The following is a 22,282-nucleotide window of genomic DNA, read 5'->3' on the forward strand; positions in this document are numbered from 1 at the left end:
TGAGTTCCTCTTCTAGTGGCTGTTCCTTCTCCCATTCCTCTGGTACCTTGTCTTCCTCTACCTTTGCCTCTGCCTCTGCCTCTGCCTCTTCCACTCCATCTCCCCCTCCAGTTGCCAACTGTGAATGGGGGTTCTTTACCCAAATAAATATAGTTCGCATTGATCGCTCCTTTTTCTGCATCAGTAAGCGGCTTTGTAGCTGAGTTTTTTCTTTGCTGTGAATGATGATGTTGTTGGCTCTATTGTGGATATTGCTGTCCAGTTTCATCGCTAGCCGGTTGCGTTTGTTGTTGCAAATTTTGAGAAGACTGGCATGGTTCCTTATTCTTATCAAAATTGCAAATGACACATGTAAATACATGGTGGATGCAGAATAGTGAAAAATTAACAACAATTGCATGCACTCACTGTCCTCTCTTTTTCTACTGATTGCTGCCTCTGCTGATTACTCGGTTGAGTCTCAGATGACTGTTAGAACCTTGTTGTGCTTCTTCATTGGGAGGCTTCTTGCACGTAGCTGCGTTATGACCAACCTCACCACATTTTCTACAATGAATGACAATCCTCCTCCTCAACCTTCTACCATGATCCCTCCCCTCAGACACATCCCTTCTCCTGGCCTTTTAAGGCCTACCAGGTTGAGTAACTGGTATTAGTGGATCCAACACAGGCATGATGGATGAAGGCCAATGATCCTCGCCACTAATTGGCTGCAAAACATTCTTATAAATCTTGAAGAAGAGGCCTCTGCTATAAGAACGATCCAGATAATTGTAAGGATCCTCTTCTAGCATGAAGATAGCAGCAATTGCATGACAGCAGGGAATTCCACTAACCTCCCATAATCTGCAAGTACAATATTTTTTTTGCATATCTACTGCAAATTGGGCCCCTCTTGGACCCTTGACTTGATAGCCATGCAGTGCATTCCAAATGGGCATCCACTGACTTGAATGCTTGACCCTAGTCTGAACAATCTCATTAATTAAAGGTTCAGTAGAGCCATTGTATTTCTCCATTGCAGCTCGTTTTCTTTGAATCCTGTCCATAAGATATTCTCTTATCAGTTCCAACATTGTGATGATAGGTTGGTCCCTTGCGTCTTTAATATGGGCATTGAAGGACTCGCATAGATTATTCACTATCATATCACTCTTCACGTGAGTTGGAAAGAATGCTTTGCACTAATGTCGAGGATGAGGAGCTTTCTTGACCCATTCATATGCATCCTTATCAAAAGTTTGAAGTTCTTCTATTGCTTTGTCGTACATTTCCACTGTTGTGCAATATGCTATATTCCACATCCTATCTTTAAGAGCCAAATCAGGATATTTTTTCTTGAAATTACGGTACATATGTTGCACACAGTACTTGTTTTTACAAAGTCATTTAAGTCGCTATTAAACAATTGAAAAATTATAATGCAAAAAAAAAACTTGATAAAAATACCTGTGCTCACATCCAGGTAGAACTTCACTAAGTGCCCTGTCTAGCCCCTAAAATGAAATCATGATACACTGTTAGCTTGTACCATATTTGATTCAAATTTTGAATTTCAAAGTTTCATAACATACCTTTTGTTGATATGATATAAAAGTATAGTGGCACTGATTTTCGTTTTCCAAGTCCTCACTTAGATATTTGAGAAACCAAGTCCACTGCTCAGTTGCTTCTCTCTCCACAACTGCCCAGGCAATAGGCCACCATCCATTATTCGGATCTGCAGCAATGGCAGTTAGTAACTGTCCTCTATAAATCCCCTTTAGATGGCAACCATCCAGGCCTATTATTGGCCTACAGCCATCCTTGAATCCCTTCTTCAGTGGTCCTAAACAGCAGTATAACCTCATGAATTTAGGATTACCCCCTGGTCCTCTAAATGGAGTAAACATTATCTTCATTGTACTCCCTTCATGTGTCCTTTTTATCTCAGCACAATACTCCCAAATTTTCTTGTATTGGGTTTCAGCCGACCCCTGTATCATTTTGAGAGCCAATTTCCTCGCATTAGAAGCCACCCATTTAGAAATTTGGGTTTGATACTCCTCATGCACTGTTTGCCTAATCTCCCGAGTTGGCATGCGAGTGTTTGATCTAATTCTCTCCATATATCTATTTGATAACCAATCGGCCTTCAAATTTTTATTTTTTCAGGCATGATTACAATTTTCATGCTTGTCATACATTGTCTTCACCACCAAATCTGCTGTGCCAAGTGCCTTTTCAACTGAGGCAAACACATACCATGGACATGGATCTTTACATATGACTCTCACCCTCTCTGGTTCATTCTTCTTTGTGTATACTGGCTTTCCCATCTTAATTCCATATTTTTGGATAGCAGCTTTGAATTGGGCTCTTGACTCAAATTTCAAATCCAACTCGAACCTTGTATCAATCCTAAATTTTTCCTAGGAAAAATCTTTATACCTACCAGCATACTGCTCAGTTTCTTGATCTTCTGATGAATCAGCATCACTACTTAGATGATCTGGGATTGTATCTTCTGCCAACGCATCTACTTTTGGTGCAGAATCTTGGGTCTGCTGTTGCTGTTGTGTTTTTCTTTTTCGCCTTACTTGTTTTATTTTCTGCTGTGTTTGCTGTTGTTCTGGGGACTTTTGTGTTTCAGTTTGTTGGGTAGTAGCCTGTTTAGTAGTACAATGTTCAGTAATAGCCTGCTCAGTTGCTTCTCCTCCCTGCTGTGAAGGTCCTCCAGTTTGCACCTCTTCTAAGGTGCTTCTACACTGAGTTGGCTTCAATGTCAAATCATCAAGAAGATCCTTATCTCTACAGTATTCTACATCACCACTAAATCTGTCACATTCATTTTCTGATCCAGAATCTTCATCATCTCCTCCATTTCCTTCATTTTCATTAGGCTGTTGACACCTCAATCCTTCTTGTGCTGTATCAGTTTCTCCAACATACTGCTGGCTGTGACATGCTTGTGCATCACTACTTTATCCTCTAGTTGAAGTCACTACATGCTGCTGCTCAGGTTGCTGCTCAGGTTGCCCTACATGCTGCTCAGGTTGTTGCTCAGGTTGCTGCACATGTTGCTGCTCAGGTTGATGCTCCTCATGAATAGATGCTTGAGCATCACCACTTTGTTCACCAATATGCCGGTTCTTGGCTGTTCTTCTACTTCGACTCTGTCCTCCAGTTGAATCTCTAATTAACAGCCTCCTCTTAGGAACTAGGTGAGAAACAGATTCCTCTACTACACTACCCTCCTCATCCAACTCTTCTATCAAAATACCAGTCTTCTTTTTCTGTACTGGTTGGATCACTATGGGAGACTTGCAACTATTAATTTCTTCAACTGTTAGATGGTTACAATAGACTTCCATTACCTTGTACTTATAAGCCCAAGCACAAAATTTGTTAACGTCATTATCAGTGCACAACTCTCTTAAACCATTTGTTAGATCCTTATTTGGTTCAAGGTAGTAATACATTATGGCAGCATTACGATGTCCCATTTTCTCCACCATTTTATTTAGTCGAATGGTTGACATTCTTTCGGCATCACAAAGGTCTACATAGTCCACCTCTCCATTAGCATACCATACATACTATTCCCATATAATTCTACCCCCATGATGCATCCGAATAGTAAACCATTCAGAATCAGGCTCTACAATGGCAATTGGGATAAAACAATCAACAAAAAACACACAGAGGCTGACATATGAAATACTGAATTGGTCAGTATTCAGCCAAAAAAAATTTACCCTAAACAAATAAAGTGTCCTTTTTCAACCATTAAAATACATCACTTTCAAAACAACCTCCTTTATCCGACATTGTCAATTTACAACAAACAAAGTAGGACCACAAATTGGACCACTTAACCTCCCAACATCACCATTACCCCAACATATAAACAAATAAGTCTCATTACACATGCATGTAGTAAACAAATAAGTTTCAGTACACATTACCCAAACATATAAACAAATCTTAAACCCAAATGGGTTAGTAAACAACAATTTCAATTACCATAAACAAGGTACGGATCAAAATAGTCATCTTTCCTCCGTATTTGCCACATCATTTCTGCCTACACAACCCCTTCCATGCCGGCAATTACCCCTTTCGCTGCAGGGTCCGGATTGAGTACTCTGATTTAAGTCGCACAGGGTTTAACAGCAAAGGGGGTGAAAATTGTTGGAAGAAAAATTGTTGGTGAAACTGTTTTTACTCTGTCTTGGCAAAGAGACTATAGCGCCCTTCATATTTGGTGGCGCGTCTCATGAGATAAAGCTTCCGGTTATAGTTAACTGCTGGATTTGACAGAAAAGCCACTAATATGCTATTTTGTTAGATCGAGGGCCAAAAACATATCTTTAATTGTTGGAGGGCCAAAACTTTACCTGGATAAGAGTTGGAGGGTCATTGGGACTCTTTTCCCTTTCTCTTACAGCCAATTTCATTGACAATGAATAGAGTTTACAAAAAGAATTTTGAATTTTTCTTATATCCCTCCATCACGCTCTCTCTGGTAGTGTTTTGGCTGAGAAGATATTTAAATTGTTGTCTGGTCTAACTAGTAAATATTATCTACTATTATACTGTATTTGGTCCTAATCTACTCATAAATAGTCTTATAATTTATTGTACTATAAACTTTATTTTTCAAATTCCAACTTGTTGTTTTTAATTTGATGATGGGAAGAAACTCAAAATTTTTGTTTTTTTTTTTTTACATTTTGGAATCAGTCCCTCAAAAAAAAAACCAATTAAAAATGTCCAATTTACGACATATGGTAATCGAATGTTGGTCTTATAGAATAAAATCGATAAAATCAATAAATTTTTTAAACCGAATTTCCAATGACCAGTCGATGAATACCCTAATTTATAAAATTTTACAACAACACTTCTTTCTTTTCTTTTTTTTTTTTTTGAAAAAAAAAATATAGAGTCACATGGCCTTCATCGTAACTGCTAGAGTCGTCTACAATGTTTCAATGTTCAGCCAGAATGTTCGGAGCCACTTCAATCATTTCACGTGCTGGGAAGCACGAGAATTTTGAAATCCCATCCCATAATCCTATCCTTCATATTCCTACATTTGATACTTAGCTGGCACCCGGCAGGTTGCAAGATCAGCGTCGAACACCCTTTATCTCCAAGCCAAACCAAACCAGTCTCGCGCCCGCACCATACAGAATAATAATAATAATAATCATTCATTCAGATTTCAGAATACCACACACATTGCAATCTTTGTCCATTTTCCTTACTTTGTCAGCATCTCAATCTCTTTCAACCTTTACGTAGTTGTGGTTTTGTCGTCATAACAATAATGTTCCAATTTCAGCCATCCACATGTTCGTCGATTTCCTCCATTAATTTGGTTAGACAAATACAAGTCAGAGAAAGCATCGTATACGGCGTCGGTTTCTTGTCATTCAATCATCTGATCTCTCGCGGATATTCTGGAGGTTTAAACAAAAGCAAGCATTTATAAGGAAAAGGGTCTGAGGATTTTGGTGTCGGGTTGAGGAATTAAGCGTATTTGGAGGAGTAGCTATGACGAAAAAGGCGAAAGAGGAAGAGTTTTTGTTGGAAAGTGGGGAAGAGGATGGGGATGTAGAAGAAGGGATGGAGTCAGAAGAAGAAGAAGAAGAAGGAGACAAAAGTTTTGCTGATGTTGATAATGAAAGTGGAGGTCGTAGTTTTTCGCCTTCTTCTTCATTTATTTCTCAGCAATGGCCTCAGAGTTACAAGTAAGTTTGTAATTTATGCGAATACAGCTTCGTACAGAAGCTCTGTTTCTTTTGTGCAATAGCAATTCGAACCTGAGGATTCATGGTAGAATTGATCAATTTGAAGCCTGATTACCTGATTTAGATTTACAACTAGTGGGCATGAGTAAAGTTTTGCTTTGGTACCAGGGAAAGTGGAGGAGGGGGATTCGTTCCCTACCAATCTGGTATTCCATGGGTGCTTGCATGAACTTTCTGCGTTTAGTCTATTGGGATTGAGTTATTTGCTGATTGGATGTTCTTATAACTTCAGTATTTGCCAAAATCAGTCCATGGTTGAGTTCTATGGGCGTTGTAGTTCCAAGAAGATGGCATTTTCCATGTTTTAATACTCAAATTTGTGAGGTTATACTCTATGAGGCGCTCTGTTTTGCTTTTGAATCTTGATATATGCTTTTTAACATTTTTTTTTATGACTCGAAAAGGATTTTAGTAACGATCACGTCAATTTGATATGTTCTGCAAAGATGTTGGATGTACGTTTAATTTTTCCGTATTATTCCAGAGAAACAACGGATTTCTACTCAATTGCAGCATCGCCAAATTTCGGAAATCTTCGGCGCATATCTGGTGCATTTTATCCTGACGGTAGCAGTCAGAATAGCTTGGACATTAGTAGGAAGACATCTTTGCTTTCCGAGTACAAGAACATAAATCAGAAAGGAGAAGTAGATAGGATATCTGCAAGGCAGTCCTCTTGGCTGGAAAAGAGTTCTGTTTACCGACAACTGACTGGAGAACTTCCTATTGGTCAGGGATGTAGCTTAACACAAACTGTATTCAATGGTAGGCATATCCTTTACAAGAATAACTGGCGTTTGTTTAAAGTATGCATACGCCTGTGGTTCGTTTGATTACCTATCTATGGAATTCTTAAAATTAGATTAAAATTCAGTAACAACTTTATTTATGAATGTGTTTTTCTTGTTTCTGCTACTCTTTGACATTCAGTCTCTCGTTTTTCTGGAATTTACCTATATGTTTTGAAAAGAAATTTAAGTTTCTCTTACTGAGGCTATGGACAAACACCATAAACATGTAAAGGGGGTGGAACAAATTCATTGTGGCTTGTGTACTTACTCATTTACAAATGACATAGTGGTATAAGCATGGTTGTATGAGAGTGTTTGTTGGGATATGAGGCAACAAGGACTGAAAATATTCGTTGTTTTTCTTGCGGAATTTATCTTGTTAATAACAGCCATTTTTGTCTTGCAACGAAACAGGGATAAATGTTATGGCTGGAGTTGGACTTCTTTCTACACCTTACACTGTTAAAGAAGGTGGCTGGGCAAGTTTGTTTGTGCTTATTCTCTTTGCATGTGTCTGTTGCTATACTGCTGAACTTATGAGACACTGCTTTGAAAGCAAAGAAGGCATCTTAACCTTTCCAGACATGGGAGAGGCAGCATTTGGGAGATTTGGACGGATTTTAGTTTCTGTAAGTTTTTCTAAACTTGAACTCTAGCAGCTTTCATGCTTAATAATGACTGAGTGGTTTGATGTAGGAAACTTTAATTCTGTCGTCAACTATTCATTTGCAGTGGCATGGTTTTCTTTTTAATCTTCTTATGCTTGCCGACAAGATAGATGTCATATTTATGTAGCATCATCAGCAATTAACCAACCACACATAGAGTTCAGTAAAAATTATGAATGTGGGGTTAGTTCTGCAAGTCTAGTCCTGATAAACTTATATAGTAATTCCCACAAAGACACTGTTGTGGCACTTAAACCTTTCTTTCTACCAGGCTAATTCTGATGCTGCCACCCTCCTGTTTCAATTAAATGGAAACAAGTAGGTGGAAAATGTAAGACAGTTAACGTGAATGCATAGTAGCTAAGCAATTAATTTGAAGTTTCACTTTGAGTTTTCACTGACTGACTGCTTTCTTGGGTTTTGGTGCAGATCATCTTGTATGCGGAATTATATGTACGCAAAGCACTTGCCTTACGTGTTGATATATCCCTTTGCAAGTTTATACTATCACGGGTTTCTAACACATATTCATTGGAGTGCAGACATCATGCGTGGAGTTTATAATTCTGGAAGGAGATAACCTGTCCAGATTATTCCCTCGAGCATCCATGGATTTTTCTGGTTTTCAACTGGATTCCACGCATTTGTTTGGAATTTTAACGGTTCTTGTCATTCTACCCACTGTCTGGTTAAAAGATCTACGCTTGATCTCTTATCTTTCAGGTCTTTGCGTTGCTCTGCTATTGTTTCTTATTAAGGTTTTGTTGTTTGAAAAGTGGGCTTATAATTTCTGCTTAATGTGAATGTTGACTGTGGTTTTTGCAGCTGGAGGGGTCATTTCAACTGTAATCGTAGTTTTGTGCCTATTTATTCTTGGCACGGTAGATCATGTTGGATTTCAACATAATGGTCCATTAGTGAACTGGAGCGGTATTCCTTTTGCTATTGGGGTCTATGGGTTCTGCTATTCAGGGCACTCTGTTTTCCCAAACATCTACCAATCAATGGCTGATAAAACCAAATTTACTAAAGCAGTGGTCATATGGTAAAAAGCACTTATCTTGTGGAAGTTTCCACATAAGCACACTTATCAGGTTAACTATATTTGACGTTCTTTGAATTGCAAATGTCAACTTGCTTGTGCAGTTTCGTGCTATGTGTTGCACTATATGGTGGTTCTGCAATCATGGGATTTCTTATGTTTGGTCAAAGCACAAAATCTCAGATTACTCTGAATTTGCCAAAACATGCAGTTGGTTCGAAAATTGCATTGTGGACGACAGTGAGTAAAATCTGAAATATCTGTCTACATCTCTTTGTACAATTATACATTTTGTTGGGTGCCCAACTTCAAAGCAATGTTAATCATCTGGTTCTTTTCACTTTGTACAGGTTGTCACCCCACTCACTAAATATCCTTTGCTATAAGTTTTTGTTGTTGATAATATAAGCAATTTGTTTGTTGTGTTATCATATGTTCTCGAGAACTGCTCTGATAAATTCCTTAACGCTCTGCTTAAATATGCCCTGTTGATGAATCCCTTGGCAAGAAGTATAGAAGAGTTGCTTCCCGCTAGGTTCTCTGATAATTTCTGGTGGTTCATTTCTGTAAGGACAGCAATTGTCCTATCTTCTCTCTGTGTTGCATTTCTTCTTCCTTTCTTTGGTAAGTAGTGCTTGTCTTATTTTTGCTCCTTTTGGGGCTTGACTTTCTTTAAACGTGAGAATGGGTTGGTGAGGCTATAATTCTGGTTTGAACATCGTTTAAGCAAGTTCATCACTCTTAATATCTGCAAGGAATCCTAATGAACTCTATCATAAATTGGCCTACTACATCCTCGTCTAATTTTCTTAATGATGCAAAGTGAAGTTAGTTGATGTCAACCAGAAAATATTTTGTCAACAGAAATCTTTGTTTAGTGACATAACTAATAGGTCCCCAAGAAGAAATTACCAATTAGAGTTTCTAAATCTGTGACATGATTGTTTGCTATTAGAGAGAGTTATTCTGCTGTCGTGACACAACAACCAGATCAACTCAAGTGTGTATTTTATCTCTGTTGTAGGTCTGGTGATGGCTCTAATTGGTTCGCTCTTTAGCATTCTTATGGTAAGTCCAGTACACCTTTGTAAGCAGGAACTTAATGTTATTTGTAGAATGCCAAGTTTTCTTATGGGAGTGCTGGTCATTCACTAGCTTTATGTATTCATTAGGCATGTAAAGCTTCGTGGGAAATTATGTCAGTATTGTAAAGCACCTCACCTATATGGCTGTTCCACTTGTAACTGTTACTCAATTTTTGTCTGTAATTAGAGACTCACTAATCACTATTGGTTTAATTCTAATTTTCACCTCTTCCCATAGGCTGGAAAAGTTGTTCTTGAAGTGCCATGTATGTTGGGATGTGGAATCATACAGAGAGCTGTTTGTATTGCTTTTTCGTGTTCTAAACCAAGCTAGGTATCTTTTCAGGGTAACTGGTTACTTGCATAATTAAAGAGTTTAAAAAAAAAATAAGAGGAGAATGGCAGAAAAGGAGTTTACATTCCACTCCCACACTTCACACCTCAAAATGTTGATTCTTTTTCAATTGCTTTGACTTCTCATGTTTCTCTTTTTTTTTTTTGGCAAAAAATATTATATGCTTCAATTGTTCTGTCATTTGCTGTTACTTGTCTATATAACACATGCCACTTGATCCAGGCAATTGTAATGCCAGCACTATGCTTTGTGAAAATATTGGGGAAAAAGGCAAACAGAACTCAGGTATGAGCAAGTCCTTGCACTATTTTGCTGTTGTAACATATATGAACTGCTTCTCTGTCTATCTGGTCCTTTTTCTCTGTACAAGGTGCAAGATGTAGAACAAAATGTTGGGAGGGTTATAGACAAAACTTAGATTTTCGCCAAGATTCAGGAATCTGGATAAATTTTGTAGTCAAAACATATGTGATGAACATCTTTTTGGCAGGAAAAATTTCTTTAAGGATAAGTTTCTGAACTGTAGTAGATATGCAATATAACCACAACCTGAAGTATAACCACATGCTAAGCTAGCGATAATGGAAAGCATAGTCATTTGGGAAACCGAACAAGTTTTTGTTAACTAGTCAAGATAGCAGAAGCATGCCCCAAGTGTTTCTTGTGTTTTATGTTACCTTTATCTTGTGTTGAATATAATTGCATCTTTTCACTTGATTACATGTGGCTTTTACTTCCAGGTTGTGCTCAGTATTGCTATTGTTGCACTGGGATTGGTGAGTGCGTGCGTGGGGACTTATAATTCAGTATCAGATCTTGCCAAGAAATACTAAATTTCTGTAACATGAGAACTCATATTGTTGCCTTGTATCTGTAACATGCACTTGAAGTCCCTGTGGCTATTTTTTTTTGTAGTGGATCTAATCTCATCAAGGTGTATTTGCACACAATCTTTGTCGTTTAATGTTATTACACCATCATTGTTTAATAATTATTCACAACCTGCCATATGTTATTGACAACTCTCTGGATGAGTTGTCTTGAAAAAGATCTGCGCTCTTATCAATTTTTTTCCATGTGTTCTAACTTCTAATCATGGATATTTTAAATAGAGCTATAAAACGAATGAATGAGTGCCTCTGGAGATCAGCCCAATACACACACACACACAACAAATCTACAGAAACCCAGAAGGTTTCACCGAATCAGCCCCTGAATCGTCTCTCTAGCCGCTATCAACTGCTCTTTCATGTGCAGTAATTCCTCGATTTCAGTACAACCATCCACGTCTATCCCATTCAACCATTCTCTCAAACCGTTGCTCGTACTTGCACAAAAAGCATTCGCATCCCTCCCACCTTTCTCGAAATCGAACCCATTAAATGTAGCACCGCCAGAAGCAGGGCCGGTACCCTTGTTCAGAGCATTATCGAACAACGATACATCTCCCATCGTGTAGGGATTCCCGGCCGGCGAGAAGACAATCACGGCAACGTTGGCCCCAATTTTGGCTTGCAATTCTCCAACTTTCTTGAAAAGACCCTTGCGTCTTTTCGAGAATGTTACCATTCGGGATGATTCTTTTTCAATTTTTTTTATTTCTATCTTCTTCTTCCCGGAGCCCATCCTTGTTTGCGCGATATCCTCTGTGGGGTTTTTTTTTTCCTTCTGCCTCCTTGACGTGATAATTCAGTCGCTCTGCAATTTCTTAGGGAGTAATCTGTTTAACGGCCAGTAGGGTACTGATAATTATATAAAGGAAACAGCTATCAGAAAAAGGAAAGTCCTGCGTGGAAGCAGAGGTGATTTCCTAATTCGTCTTGGCAGCCGCGGGAAATTCACAAATTAGACCGTTGATATATTAAGTCGGGTCTTGATTTTTATTTAATTTAAATTATTTATTTATTAAAAAAAAAAAGACAGAGACTGAGAGACGGGAAAGAAAGAACAAAAATGTCTGATATGGGTCACATAGCTGGGCGGAGAAAAACAGAGGCCCGGACTGAAATAGGCTGTTAAAACGGAAAACCCTTGACACACTTCTTTTCCTTTAATTTTTTTTTTCCGTAACCTAATATTAAAATTCTTTACCTTCATATGAGTAAAAAATTCTAATACTTCATTTCTTGTCAAGCGTCAAGGCTTGGGACTCACCCAATATCTAGTTTAGATAGGATGAAAAAGAAAGGATCTATAAATTAGGTTTTATAAAAAAGAATATTAAAAATTTCCCTTTTTTCCCTGTGTGGGATTCTCATATAAGCCTTAGATAGAAACTATAAGCATAACCTTAATTCCTCTTTCTTTTTTTTTTTTTTACTTTTTTAAATTTGTTTCCCAATAGAAAAGGGTGGAACTTAAGAAACGGGAGAGTGGATAAAAGGATTTGAATCTAAAACCTCTAATTAAGCATAAAACTTAGTTCTTAGATAAGAATAATTTAGAAATTATACTTACAACTTCTCCCACCTTACCGCTCACTCTAACCCTCCCCCTATTAATATATATATATATATATATATATATATATATGTATATTAAATGATAGATTATATGTGACTTAGGTGTACTAACAAGTGCTCATGGGGTACTTGTTAGAAATATTAAAAAAGCCTTAATTTATAAATACTTTATATTTCTTATGTTTTATAGGGAATTCAATTAGTTGTTTAATACAAATAAAAATTAAAAAATGATAGAATTCATGATCAAATTAATTATTAATAGTGTAAAATAATGATATACATATTGTATACCAAATTTGAGACCAATTATGCAAAAGAGAACAAACATATGAGATATTAGTGACATGAATGAATTAAACAAAATAAAGAAGAAGAAAGATAACTTTAATTAGAATTCTTTTTATCCATTTAATACAATTTCATTCTAATTGGCACCTCATTTCATCATAAGCCCTTAATGTTATTATTTAAAATTTAGAGAAATATAATAATTCAAAATCAAAATATTGAAGACCAAAAGTGCAAATTCAAAGTTAATGACTAATGGTATTTAGATGTTGAGTGTTAGTTATTCTTGAATTTCCATTAGTTACCCTAAATGTGCCTAAAATCAGGAATTTTAGGGACCATATTTACTTTAGATTAAATATTATGGGCCAATATAGTGCACAAGTCAAATATTACAGATCAAAACTATGATTTTCTCTTATATGTATTCCTTTTCTTCTATCACCGTCGCAAAGAAGCGTGGATTCTGTGCAAGTTGCCAAAAGTAAGTTCAAGTTAATAACAAACTTTTCAAATAAAAATCATGATATTGATGATTAAATTATAAAATGCCCACCTTTGAGATATGTTTATTTCTAAACTTATGACTAAATGATAGGGAGAAATGCAATTTTGATCTCTAATGTTTTGCATATGTGCTAAATTGATTCTTAATGGTTTAACCAACAGAAATATGGTTCCCAAATTTTGGTTCTAGGCATATTTAGGAAAAAAATAAAAAATTAAAATAGTTGAAGGTCAAATCCAATTAGCCTTTGTCAAAAGTTTTAACTTTATTTATTTGTCCCATTGGCATATCCCTAACTTTAAATATTTTGTCCCAAACTTAGCCTTTCCTCAATATTCCAATTAAAAAAAATATGGTTTAAAGTTTCTGTTTTTTATTCATATTTAAGACAAATAATAAAAAAAAGGCAATAGTTAATAGTCAAAATCAAATTGGCATTTAGTCAAAAGTTTTTACTTCGTACTTTTTGTCCCTAATATTTGATGTTTTGATCTATAGTCCTTTATGTTTTAAATAGTTATATTCAAGATTTTCAAATAAAATAAAATGTGAATTGAATTAAATTTAATACAAATGTGTTGTCAAATACTTATAAAAATTCCTAAAAGCACTCCATTATCTCTCGTGTCCTCATTAAATATCCTGTAACTGAAATTTGAAACCTATGACCTAGTTCTACAATTTTTTTATACAGCTCATATAGAATATCTGAACAATTCAACAGAGTACTAGAAGTGTTGAAATTAATCTCGAAAACTAATTTGCTATTACTCCTACTAGACCACTTGGTCATTTTTTTTTTTGGAGTGATTAATTACTGAAGTTTAGGGAAATATTTCTCGAAAAAGTTTAGGAAAATATTAGGAGAAGAGAAGGGCCCTAGGAATCAAATAGCCACAAGTCAAGGCCGAGGAGGCCTTGATTTAGTGGTTCAAGTTGAGACATCTGGGAATTAGAAGTTTTGGATTCAAATCCTCTTTCCTCCTCTTTCGCTTTCTGAGTCCCATCCTCCTTTTTGCTAGAAAAAATTTAATAAACAAAAAGATCAAAATAAAATTGTGTGGACAACATCACCAAATAATATATTCCTTTTGTCCCAATTATTTTATCATGTTTTGGGAATCCAATTTTTTAAGAAATAGTGGTTTGATTGTTATGTTTGTACTTTTCTTTCAATTTTATCCCTACAAATTCAAATTTTGAATTTGAATGGTAGTATACATTAATACATATAATTGAAAAAAAGGAGGAACTATATTGAAATAAGAGACTAAAAAATATTTTGACTTTCTCAACATAACAAATATTTAAAACATTTCAATATGAAAAGTACGAACAGAAGTACTAAAAAATGCAGTAGATGTAACCAAGATCCATGGACCCCACCAGTCCCACGAGAGGTTTTACTTAACCTCAAACTTAGACCAGGAAAAATTTGTCCCATGGCCTTGATCTGCCTGCATGCTCCTTCAAATTGATAGTCTTGCTTTAGGGTCTAAATCACTTGCCATTTAACTGTTTAGTAACACTTTCTGACCGCAGACTCTGCACTAAGCAGCCTGCTTGACACTGGAGAGGCAATGGAAGCTTCACTTTTAGGATTACACCCTTCACTTTCTTTTTCTGGGAGATCCTTCATTAAGTTTTCTTTTTTCTTTTTCCTTTAACCCTCTTCTCTCAAGAGAATGCAACAACAATTCCAAAAAAGCATGGTGAATAAGAAACAACTAAAACAAGAAACTTCCAAATAAATGCTTAGTACCCTAAACAAGTAAATTACCTTAACTCCGAAAAATACTTCTACATTAAAATATAATTTCAACTTTTATCAAGTTTGATTCAATTATGTTAACAGACTCTTTTGCTATTATGTGATCATACACGGGAGATGGCGGTGTGCATTTGGCTTCATTTCCATCCTTTCGAAAGATCTCAGAGACTGCTGTTGCATTTCATTCATTAGCTGATAAGAAGAGAAAACCAGAATCTTAAAATATATTTTCATCTTGCAATTTTCAACAGTAAGAAGTTAGTTATCTAAAAACCCTAACTATTCATTTACCGTATCATAGTTTAATATAGCCTTCACAGACTTCAGGATCGAAAATTGGTTATGTACACAAATCGGAAAGTTAAACCAGGCACAGCCGTACTAAAAATTCTTGAAAACTATATATCTCGTCCTGGTACTCAAATAATCTTTGAACCTTGAACGAAAAGCTTACAAATATTGTAAACTCTAAGGTGGTTGCGGTTGTCCATATATCCATTCTTGGAACGCAGAAGTCTAGAGGTTTATAATCCAGGTTTCTGTTTTGTGTTTTTGGACATTTCCATGCACTATCATGTCGACGAGTGTCTTTTGATGTCTGGCAAAAGCGAATTTCTGCACCATAGAGTATGATCATATCATGTTTGTACAAAATCCGGTTTATAAATGGCAAAACATAAAATTTGTTGTGATTGGACTATCACTCCTGCCCCATTTTTAGAAATACTGAGGACAATATTCTATTTCAACTCAAAGAACTTCAGACAGTTCAAGAAACTAATATTTGCTACCAGATTTAATAAAAAGTTAAGCAAAATATTAGCATACTCATAAAAGTTAACCTAATGATAGAATATTCAAAGCTTAACCAATATTATAAAAGTTTTTATGGACACAGGTGTGCAGTGGTAGACTTAGCTTGTGGCTACTGTGGATTTATCCTTTTGTCGATTGGCTTTTCGGCATCCCTGAAGGTTTGAGTGTTTAGCAGCAACAAGGATCACGACCCAACAGTCACAAAACCATTGCCATGTTAGAATCAAGAAGGTTGCTTTTGTAGCAGGCAATCAGAAAATTTCAAGGTGTGAAGACTGGGGAGATTCTTAGGCAAACAAAAGCAGTACGGTACAAGGACTCTCTTTTTCCACCATACTTAAAAAGTTTTTTGGACCTTTCTCACTCCAGGTTCGTCTGTGCTCTAGCATGTTGTTTTAGTATTGACTAATTCTATTATGATTTAGATATAAAGAAAAAACTGGTTTTGATTAATCAGTAGACTTTGATTGTGCGATCTTTCAAATAATTATCTTTATGAGAATTGACAAAGTAGTAACCATCAGACACTGAATGGTTGTACCCTTCTTGGCTTGCACGGGCGCCATAAACACTACTAGTTAAAAAGACCGTTCTTGTAAATACATTGCGATGTGTATAGACTATTATCATTAGGTCATGGGGTAACACAAAAGATCTTTGCCAAAACAGGCTAAATTTATGAAATTTGTACAAAAGATAGATTTTGAATGAGCAAAATAAAATTATATGTAATGAATTAATTAAACCTGTTCGTGTGAAAGTATTTTTTTCGTTGATAATGTAGACAAGATTATGTTATAATCTAATTGTAAGGCCTGAATCCCACATCAGAACCATGAGATTTTGTGTGTATTGCTATGACTTTGAGCTCAAATGTTTCAAAACATCTAACTTTCGAGATGGATTAATTCATCGAGATTTATATCAATTGGAATCAAAGCCATCAACCCCCAAAGTGCAATCCTGCGATATATATGAGAGTGACACTGATATTGCAATGTTGGTTGAGGTCCATATGCTCGTGCAAAGCCAACCTTTGTGCCGGTGATGACTCCAATATATTCTACTGTTCATCCAAATTAAATTGGACATCTAATGCAAAGCCAGCTTATGTGGGCACCGACCGAGGCCTTGAAGCTTGTTGGTTCGTTATGGCTCAATTGTACCTATATTAAACGTATGAGATTCTGATGTAGGATTTATGTGATTTTGAACTTTCTCAAACCAACAATTAAGATTTATGTGATTTATGTCAATTCTGGTGTCTCGGTACTTATATTTTCTGTCATTAGTGCAGATTTATTTGAATGAAATGATTTTTTTATAAAATATATATATATATATATATATCAACAATTAGATTGTGGGCTGAGTTCTCACATAACTGAAATCACATTAATTTACTTAACTACTAGTTGACAAGCACCATTTGTTGCTAACATTGATTGGCAACACCTGAAAATTAGAGACCAAAAGTAAAAAATTAGTCTGTTTACTTATAAGTCTTTGGGGCATCCCTCCATGTGCACATGATTTGAGATTATGTCGACTCTCAACCTACGCAATTTCTAGTGTCATATCTATTCGGACCTATCTTCAGCATAACATACTTTCTTCGCTGTTCATGGAAAAGCAATAGAACCATTTCTCTCTACTATAATTTCCTGTCAAAGAGGCTTTTCTCAAGAATTACATATCCTTCTTAAAGAGTACATCGTTCGATAAATGTATCATTCCATTGGACACTATTTGAGATGAGAATTTCAGGTACGGGTTGCAATCGTCAAAATCGTTGGACACTATCAAACAATGGAAAACATTGCATGTTAACTTTAACTTTTAGAAGAATTCGTCCAAAATTAGCAGCCACAAGTACTCTCCCCCTCTGCCATTAGTAATGGCTTCTCCACTCTCTTCAATTTATCCCACTGTAATATTCGTTCCAACTTAAATTAATACATTTCCTCCTCTACAAAGGCGATAATGAAGTTAAATTACATAACAAAAAAAAATCTTGTCTAGATAAGGAGTCTCTTCAAAAAAAAAAAAAAAAAAAAAAGTCTCTGTAAATGGTGAAAAAAATATAATATTATGCTTCCGTTAAAAAATTTGTATTGTATTTTATTATCAATGTAAAAGAATTATTTTGTTAGATAATTTGTGAATACCCCAATCACCTAAACCTTTAATTGCCAAAAAACTAATGTTTTGAAAATCGAGTCAGACCGGCCAGCATAACTAGGAGGTTTGATTGAGTTTTACTATTTTTTTATTTTTTTAAAAAATATTTCTGTTTTATTTAAAATTTTTAATCCTAAAAATAAAGAAAAAAAATAAATTATTGAACTGGGATTAAATTGGTCAAACCGATTGAACCACAAGTCGAAGACTCTTCTGGTTCAATCCCTAGTTCAAGTTTAAAAACATTGCAAAAATAAGATTTTTAAATGTAATGTTATAGTAATATACAAACAAAAATATTTCATCCATACAATATATCAAATATTTTAAAAAATATTTATAATAAAAATTTTTAATATATATTATTATAATAAAATATTTTAAAAATATCCTAAAAAATAGCTAATCCAAACCAACCGAGGGACCTTTCTTCGACACACATGGCAACTAGGGGATAATTGCAGAAACTTCCCCTGAGATTTTTGACATTTGCACTGACCTCCCCTCTAGGTTTAGAAATTGCATTCACCTCCCCTGAACAGTAACAATTCGTTACAGAAACCTCCCTGACAGTTTGATGTCCCATTAAAAAATTATTTGTAGAAGTGAGATAAAATATTTCTTCCAATTTTGCCCTCATCTTGCTTGACAATTATTATTTGATTGACAATTGCTTAACTAATTATCTAATTAGTTAATAGTTAAGCTAATTAACTATTAACTAATTATCTAATTAACTATTAACTAATTATCTAATTAATTAATTAACTAATTAACTAATTTCTATTTATCTAATTTACTAATTATCTAATTAACTAAATCTGTTGTTTGTCTGAAACTAACAAACTATTTGCATGTTAAACTAATTAACTGCTTAACTAATTAACTAACTAACTGATTAACAGACTATTTGCATGTTAAACTATGTGCAGTACGCATTACCTATTTAAAGTATCGACTCTTTATGGGTATTTTACTTTCAACATTTAATTTATGATAAAAACATCAATGTTTGTAAGTAAAATTAAAAAAGTGTTACAGTAATATTCTTACAACAAGGGAGGGTCATAGGGCCATAAATTAAATATTTGAAAGTAAGAATATTGATATTTTTTGTAACACTTTTTGAATTTTACTTACAAATATTGATATTTTTATCATAAATTAAATATTTGAAAGTAAATACCCATAAAGAGCCGATACTTTAAATAGGTAATGTGTACTGCATATAGTTTAACATGCAAATAGTCTATTAATCAATTAGTTAGTTAATTAGTTAAACAGTTAATTAGTTAATTAGTTTAACATGCAATTAGTTTGTTAGTTTCAGACAAACAACAGTTTTAGTTAATTAGATAATTAGTAAATTAGATAAATAGAAATTAGTTAATTAGTTAATTAATTAATTAGATAATTAGTTAGTTAATTAGTTAAGCAGTTAATTAGTTAATTAGTTTAACATGCAAATAGTTTATTAGTTTCGGATAGACAACAGGTTTAGTTAATTAGATAAACAAAAATTAGTTAGTTAGTTAATTAATTAATTAGATAATTAGTTAATTAATTAGTTAAGCAGTTAATTAGTTAATTAGTTTAACATGCAAATAGTTTATTAGTTTCGGACAGACAACAGCTTTAGTTAATTGGATAATTATTTAATTAGTTAATTAGATAAATAGAAATTAGTTAATTAGATAAATAGAAATTAGTTAATTAATTAAATAATTAGTTAATAATTAATTAGTTTAACTATGCAGAAATAGTTTGATTAGTTAATAACTATTAACAATTAGATAATTAGTTATTAGTTTAACTATGAAGAAATAGTTTGATTAGTTAATTAGTTAATTAGATAATTAGTTAATTAGATAAAATAGAAATTAGTTATTTAGATAATTAGTTAATTAGTTAATTAATTTAACTATGCAGAAATAGTTTGATTAGTTTAATTTGTTTAACAAATTAAACGTTGGTTTTGATGAAAGTACTCAAACCTTTCATCTGGTAAAGTCAAATCCAATAGGGGTACTCTAGTAATTTCACACACTTTTACCTTTTAAATTAGTTCCAACTTTTTCTAGGGAAGGTTAATGCAATTTCAAAATTGATAGGGGAGGTCAGTGTAAATGTCAGAAATCTCAGGGGAGGTTTCTGCAATTATCCCTTAATTAATCGCATGTCATCTAATATTCTTGGAGGCCAATTATCTCACTCCGTTTTTTTTCCTCATGAATCTGTGTTTAAATTACCTTCTCGTATTTTTGGGTGTGTGTGCTTGTTCATCAGCTTGCTCCTGGGGTGGATAAATTAGATTCTCGTGCCATTAAGTGTATTTTCTTAGGATACGCACGAGTGCAAAAGGGGTATAGATGTTACAGTCCAATTTTAAATCGTTTTTTCACTTGTGCTGATGTTATTTTCTTTGAATCCACTCCTTATTTTATGAAGCAAGGTATGTCTTGTGAGTTAGACCAGTGTTCCTCTTTTCCTTCTCCTGTTTTGCTGGTCCCTTCACCTTTATTACCTGAGTTATCTAGTTCACCAGATTCCACAACTCGATTATCTCGTTCTAATCTTCAAGTTTATTCTCGTCGTTCTATGGTTGAGAAAGTTTCTGATATGCTACGCACTTCACCAATTAACTCTCAATCTTCAAATCCAGGTATGACGCCCTCCTGTGAGTCAGATCTTCCTATTGCTTTACATAAAGGTAAGAGACATTGAGCTTCTCATCCTATTTCTAATTTTGTTTCTTATTCTCGTCTCTCTCTGTCATATTCTTCTTTTGCTGCTTCTCTTGATTCGGTATCCATTCCTAAGTCTATTACACATGCTCTCAATGATCCTGGTTGGAGATTAGCTATGCAAGAAGAGATGCTTGCTTTGGAGAAAAATGGTACTTGGGATCTTGTTCCTCTTCCTTTTGGTAAGTCGGTTACTGGTTGTAAATGGGTGTATACTATAAAAGTACAATCTAATGGTTCTATTGATAGATTGAAGGCTCGTTTGGTAGCTAAAGGATTTGCTCAGGTGTATGGAATCGACTACTTCGAAACATTTTCTCCTGTTGCAAAGATTATCTCTGTTCGTCTTCTTATCTCTTTAGCAGCCACTTGTAATTGGTCATTGCATCAGTTGGATGTGAAAAATGCATTTTTGCATGGAGATTTGGAAGAAGAGGTATACATGGAACAATCTCCTGGATTTGTTGTTCAGGGGGAGAATCCGCGGTTGGTTTGTCGTTTGAAAAAATCCTTCTATGGATTGAAACAGTCTCCGAGGGCCTGGTTTGGCCGGTTTAGTAGTGTTGTTATGGAGTTCGATCTGACAAGATGTTGTATAGATCACTCTATATTTTATCGGCATTCTAATGCTGGTAAAATTTTATTAGTTGTTTATGTGGATGATATTGTGATTACAGGTGATGATGTTGTGGGGATCCAGAAACTTAAATCCAATCTGCAGACAAACTTTCAAACAAAGGATTTAGGTCATCTACAGTATTTTTTGGGTATTGAGGTAGCTCGGTCTAAATATGAGATTTATTTATATCAAAGGAAATATGTATTCGATATGTTGAGTGAAGTTGGGATGTTAGATTACCGACCTGTGGATACTCCTATGGATCCCAATGTGAAATTAGTAGGAGATCAAGGTGCATTACTTGATGATCCTAGGCAATATCGAAGACTTGTGGGTAAATTAAATTATCTCACTGTAACGAGACCTGACATTTCGTTTGCAGTGAGTGTTGTGAGTCAATTTCTTGATACCCCTTGTACTAGTCATTGGGATGTTGTTATACGAATTCTCAAGTATCTTAAGAGTGTTCCTGGAAAAGGGTTGCTGTATCAAAATCATGGACACACTGATATTGAAGAATATAGTGATGCAGATTGGGCTGGTTCTGCCTCAGATCGAAGATCGACCACAGGATATTGTGTGTTTGTTGGTGGTAATTTAGTATCGTGGAAGAGTAAGAAGCAAATAGTTGTCTCCAGATCAAGTGCAGAATCTGAATACCGCGTTATGACTCACACTGTGTGAGAGTTGGTTTGGTTGAAGAGCATGTTACTTGAAATTGGATTTGAGTATAAACAGCCTATGAATTTAGTATGTGATAATCAGGCGGCTGTCCATATTGCATCTAATCCAGTGTTTCATGAAAGGACAAAACATATTGAAATTGATTGTCACTTCATTCGAGAGAAATTGCTTGATGGAGTCATCAAAACATCTCATGTACCGTCTGTAGACCAATTAGCTAATTTGTTTACCAAGAGTTTAGGGGGCTCTAGGATGAAATACATTTGTAACGAATTGGGTGCTTATGATATATATGCTCCAACTTGAGGGGGGGTGTTAGGAGAATATCAATATTCTTGTAGAAAATATTAGTAAGGGTATTCCTGTAAATAGTTGGTTAGGTTTGTACTCCTATAAATACTAGTTGGTCACTCATAATACGGTGACTAAATGTTTTTCTCCCAAAATACCTGTTGACATGCATGAAG

At 35.0% G+C, this 22,282-nt stretch overlaps 3 protein-coding genes across 3 annotated transcripts; 1 reads left to right on the plus strand and 2 right to left on the minus strand.

The window, feature by feature from the left end:
• Positions 1–623: 623 nt before the first annotated feature.
• LOC140008675 (uncharacterized) lies at positions 624–2,108 on the minus strand. The gene is made up of 3 exons (XM_072053519.1): positions 1,575–2,108; positions 1,450–1,496; positions 624–1,041 (listed from the first exon to the last, which is right to left on the minus strand). Exons 1-3 carry the CDS (start codon positions 2,106–2,108, stop codon positions 624–626), a joined length of 999 nt encoding a protein of 332 aa, XP_071909620.1.
• Positions 2,109–5,029: 2,921 nt separating this feature from the next.
• On the plus strand, positions 5,030–10,733 carry LOC113694270 (amino acid transporter AVT1A-like). The gene is made up of 11 exons (XM_072053273.1): positions 5,030–5,738; positions 6,283–6,563; positions 7,004–7,218; positions 7,687–7,710; positions 7,800–7,980; positions 8,083–8,302; positions 8,404–8,548; positions 8,767–8,923; positions 9,324–9,367; positions 9,962–10,024; positions 10,480–10,733. Exons 1-11 carry the CDS (start codon positions 5,542–5,544, stop codon positions 10,570–10,572), a joined length of 1,620 nt encoding a protein of 539 aa, XP_071909374.1. The 5' UTR covers positions 5,030–5,541; the 3' UTR covers positions 10,573–10,733.
• Positions 10,734–10,936: 203 nt separating this feature from the next.
• Positions 10,937–11,365, minus strand: LOC113693121 (MADS-box transcription factor 23-like). Its single transcript, XM_027211698.1, has one exon. The coding sequence runs from the start codon at positions 11,363–11,365 to the stop codon at positions 10,937–10,939; it is 429 nt and encodes a 142-aa protein (XP_027067499.1).
• Positions 11,366–22,282: the final 10,917 nt, after the last annotated feature.

This window comes from Coffea arabica, chromosome 6c, assembly GCF_036785885.1.
Source record: "Coffea arabica cultivar ET-39 chromosome 6c, Coffea Arabica ET-39 HiFi, whole genome shotgun sequence".
Lineage (NCBI taxonomy): Eukaryota > Viridiplantae > Streptophyta > Magnoliopsida > Gentianales > Rubiaceae > Coffea > Coffea arabica.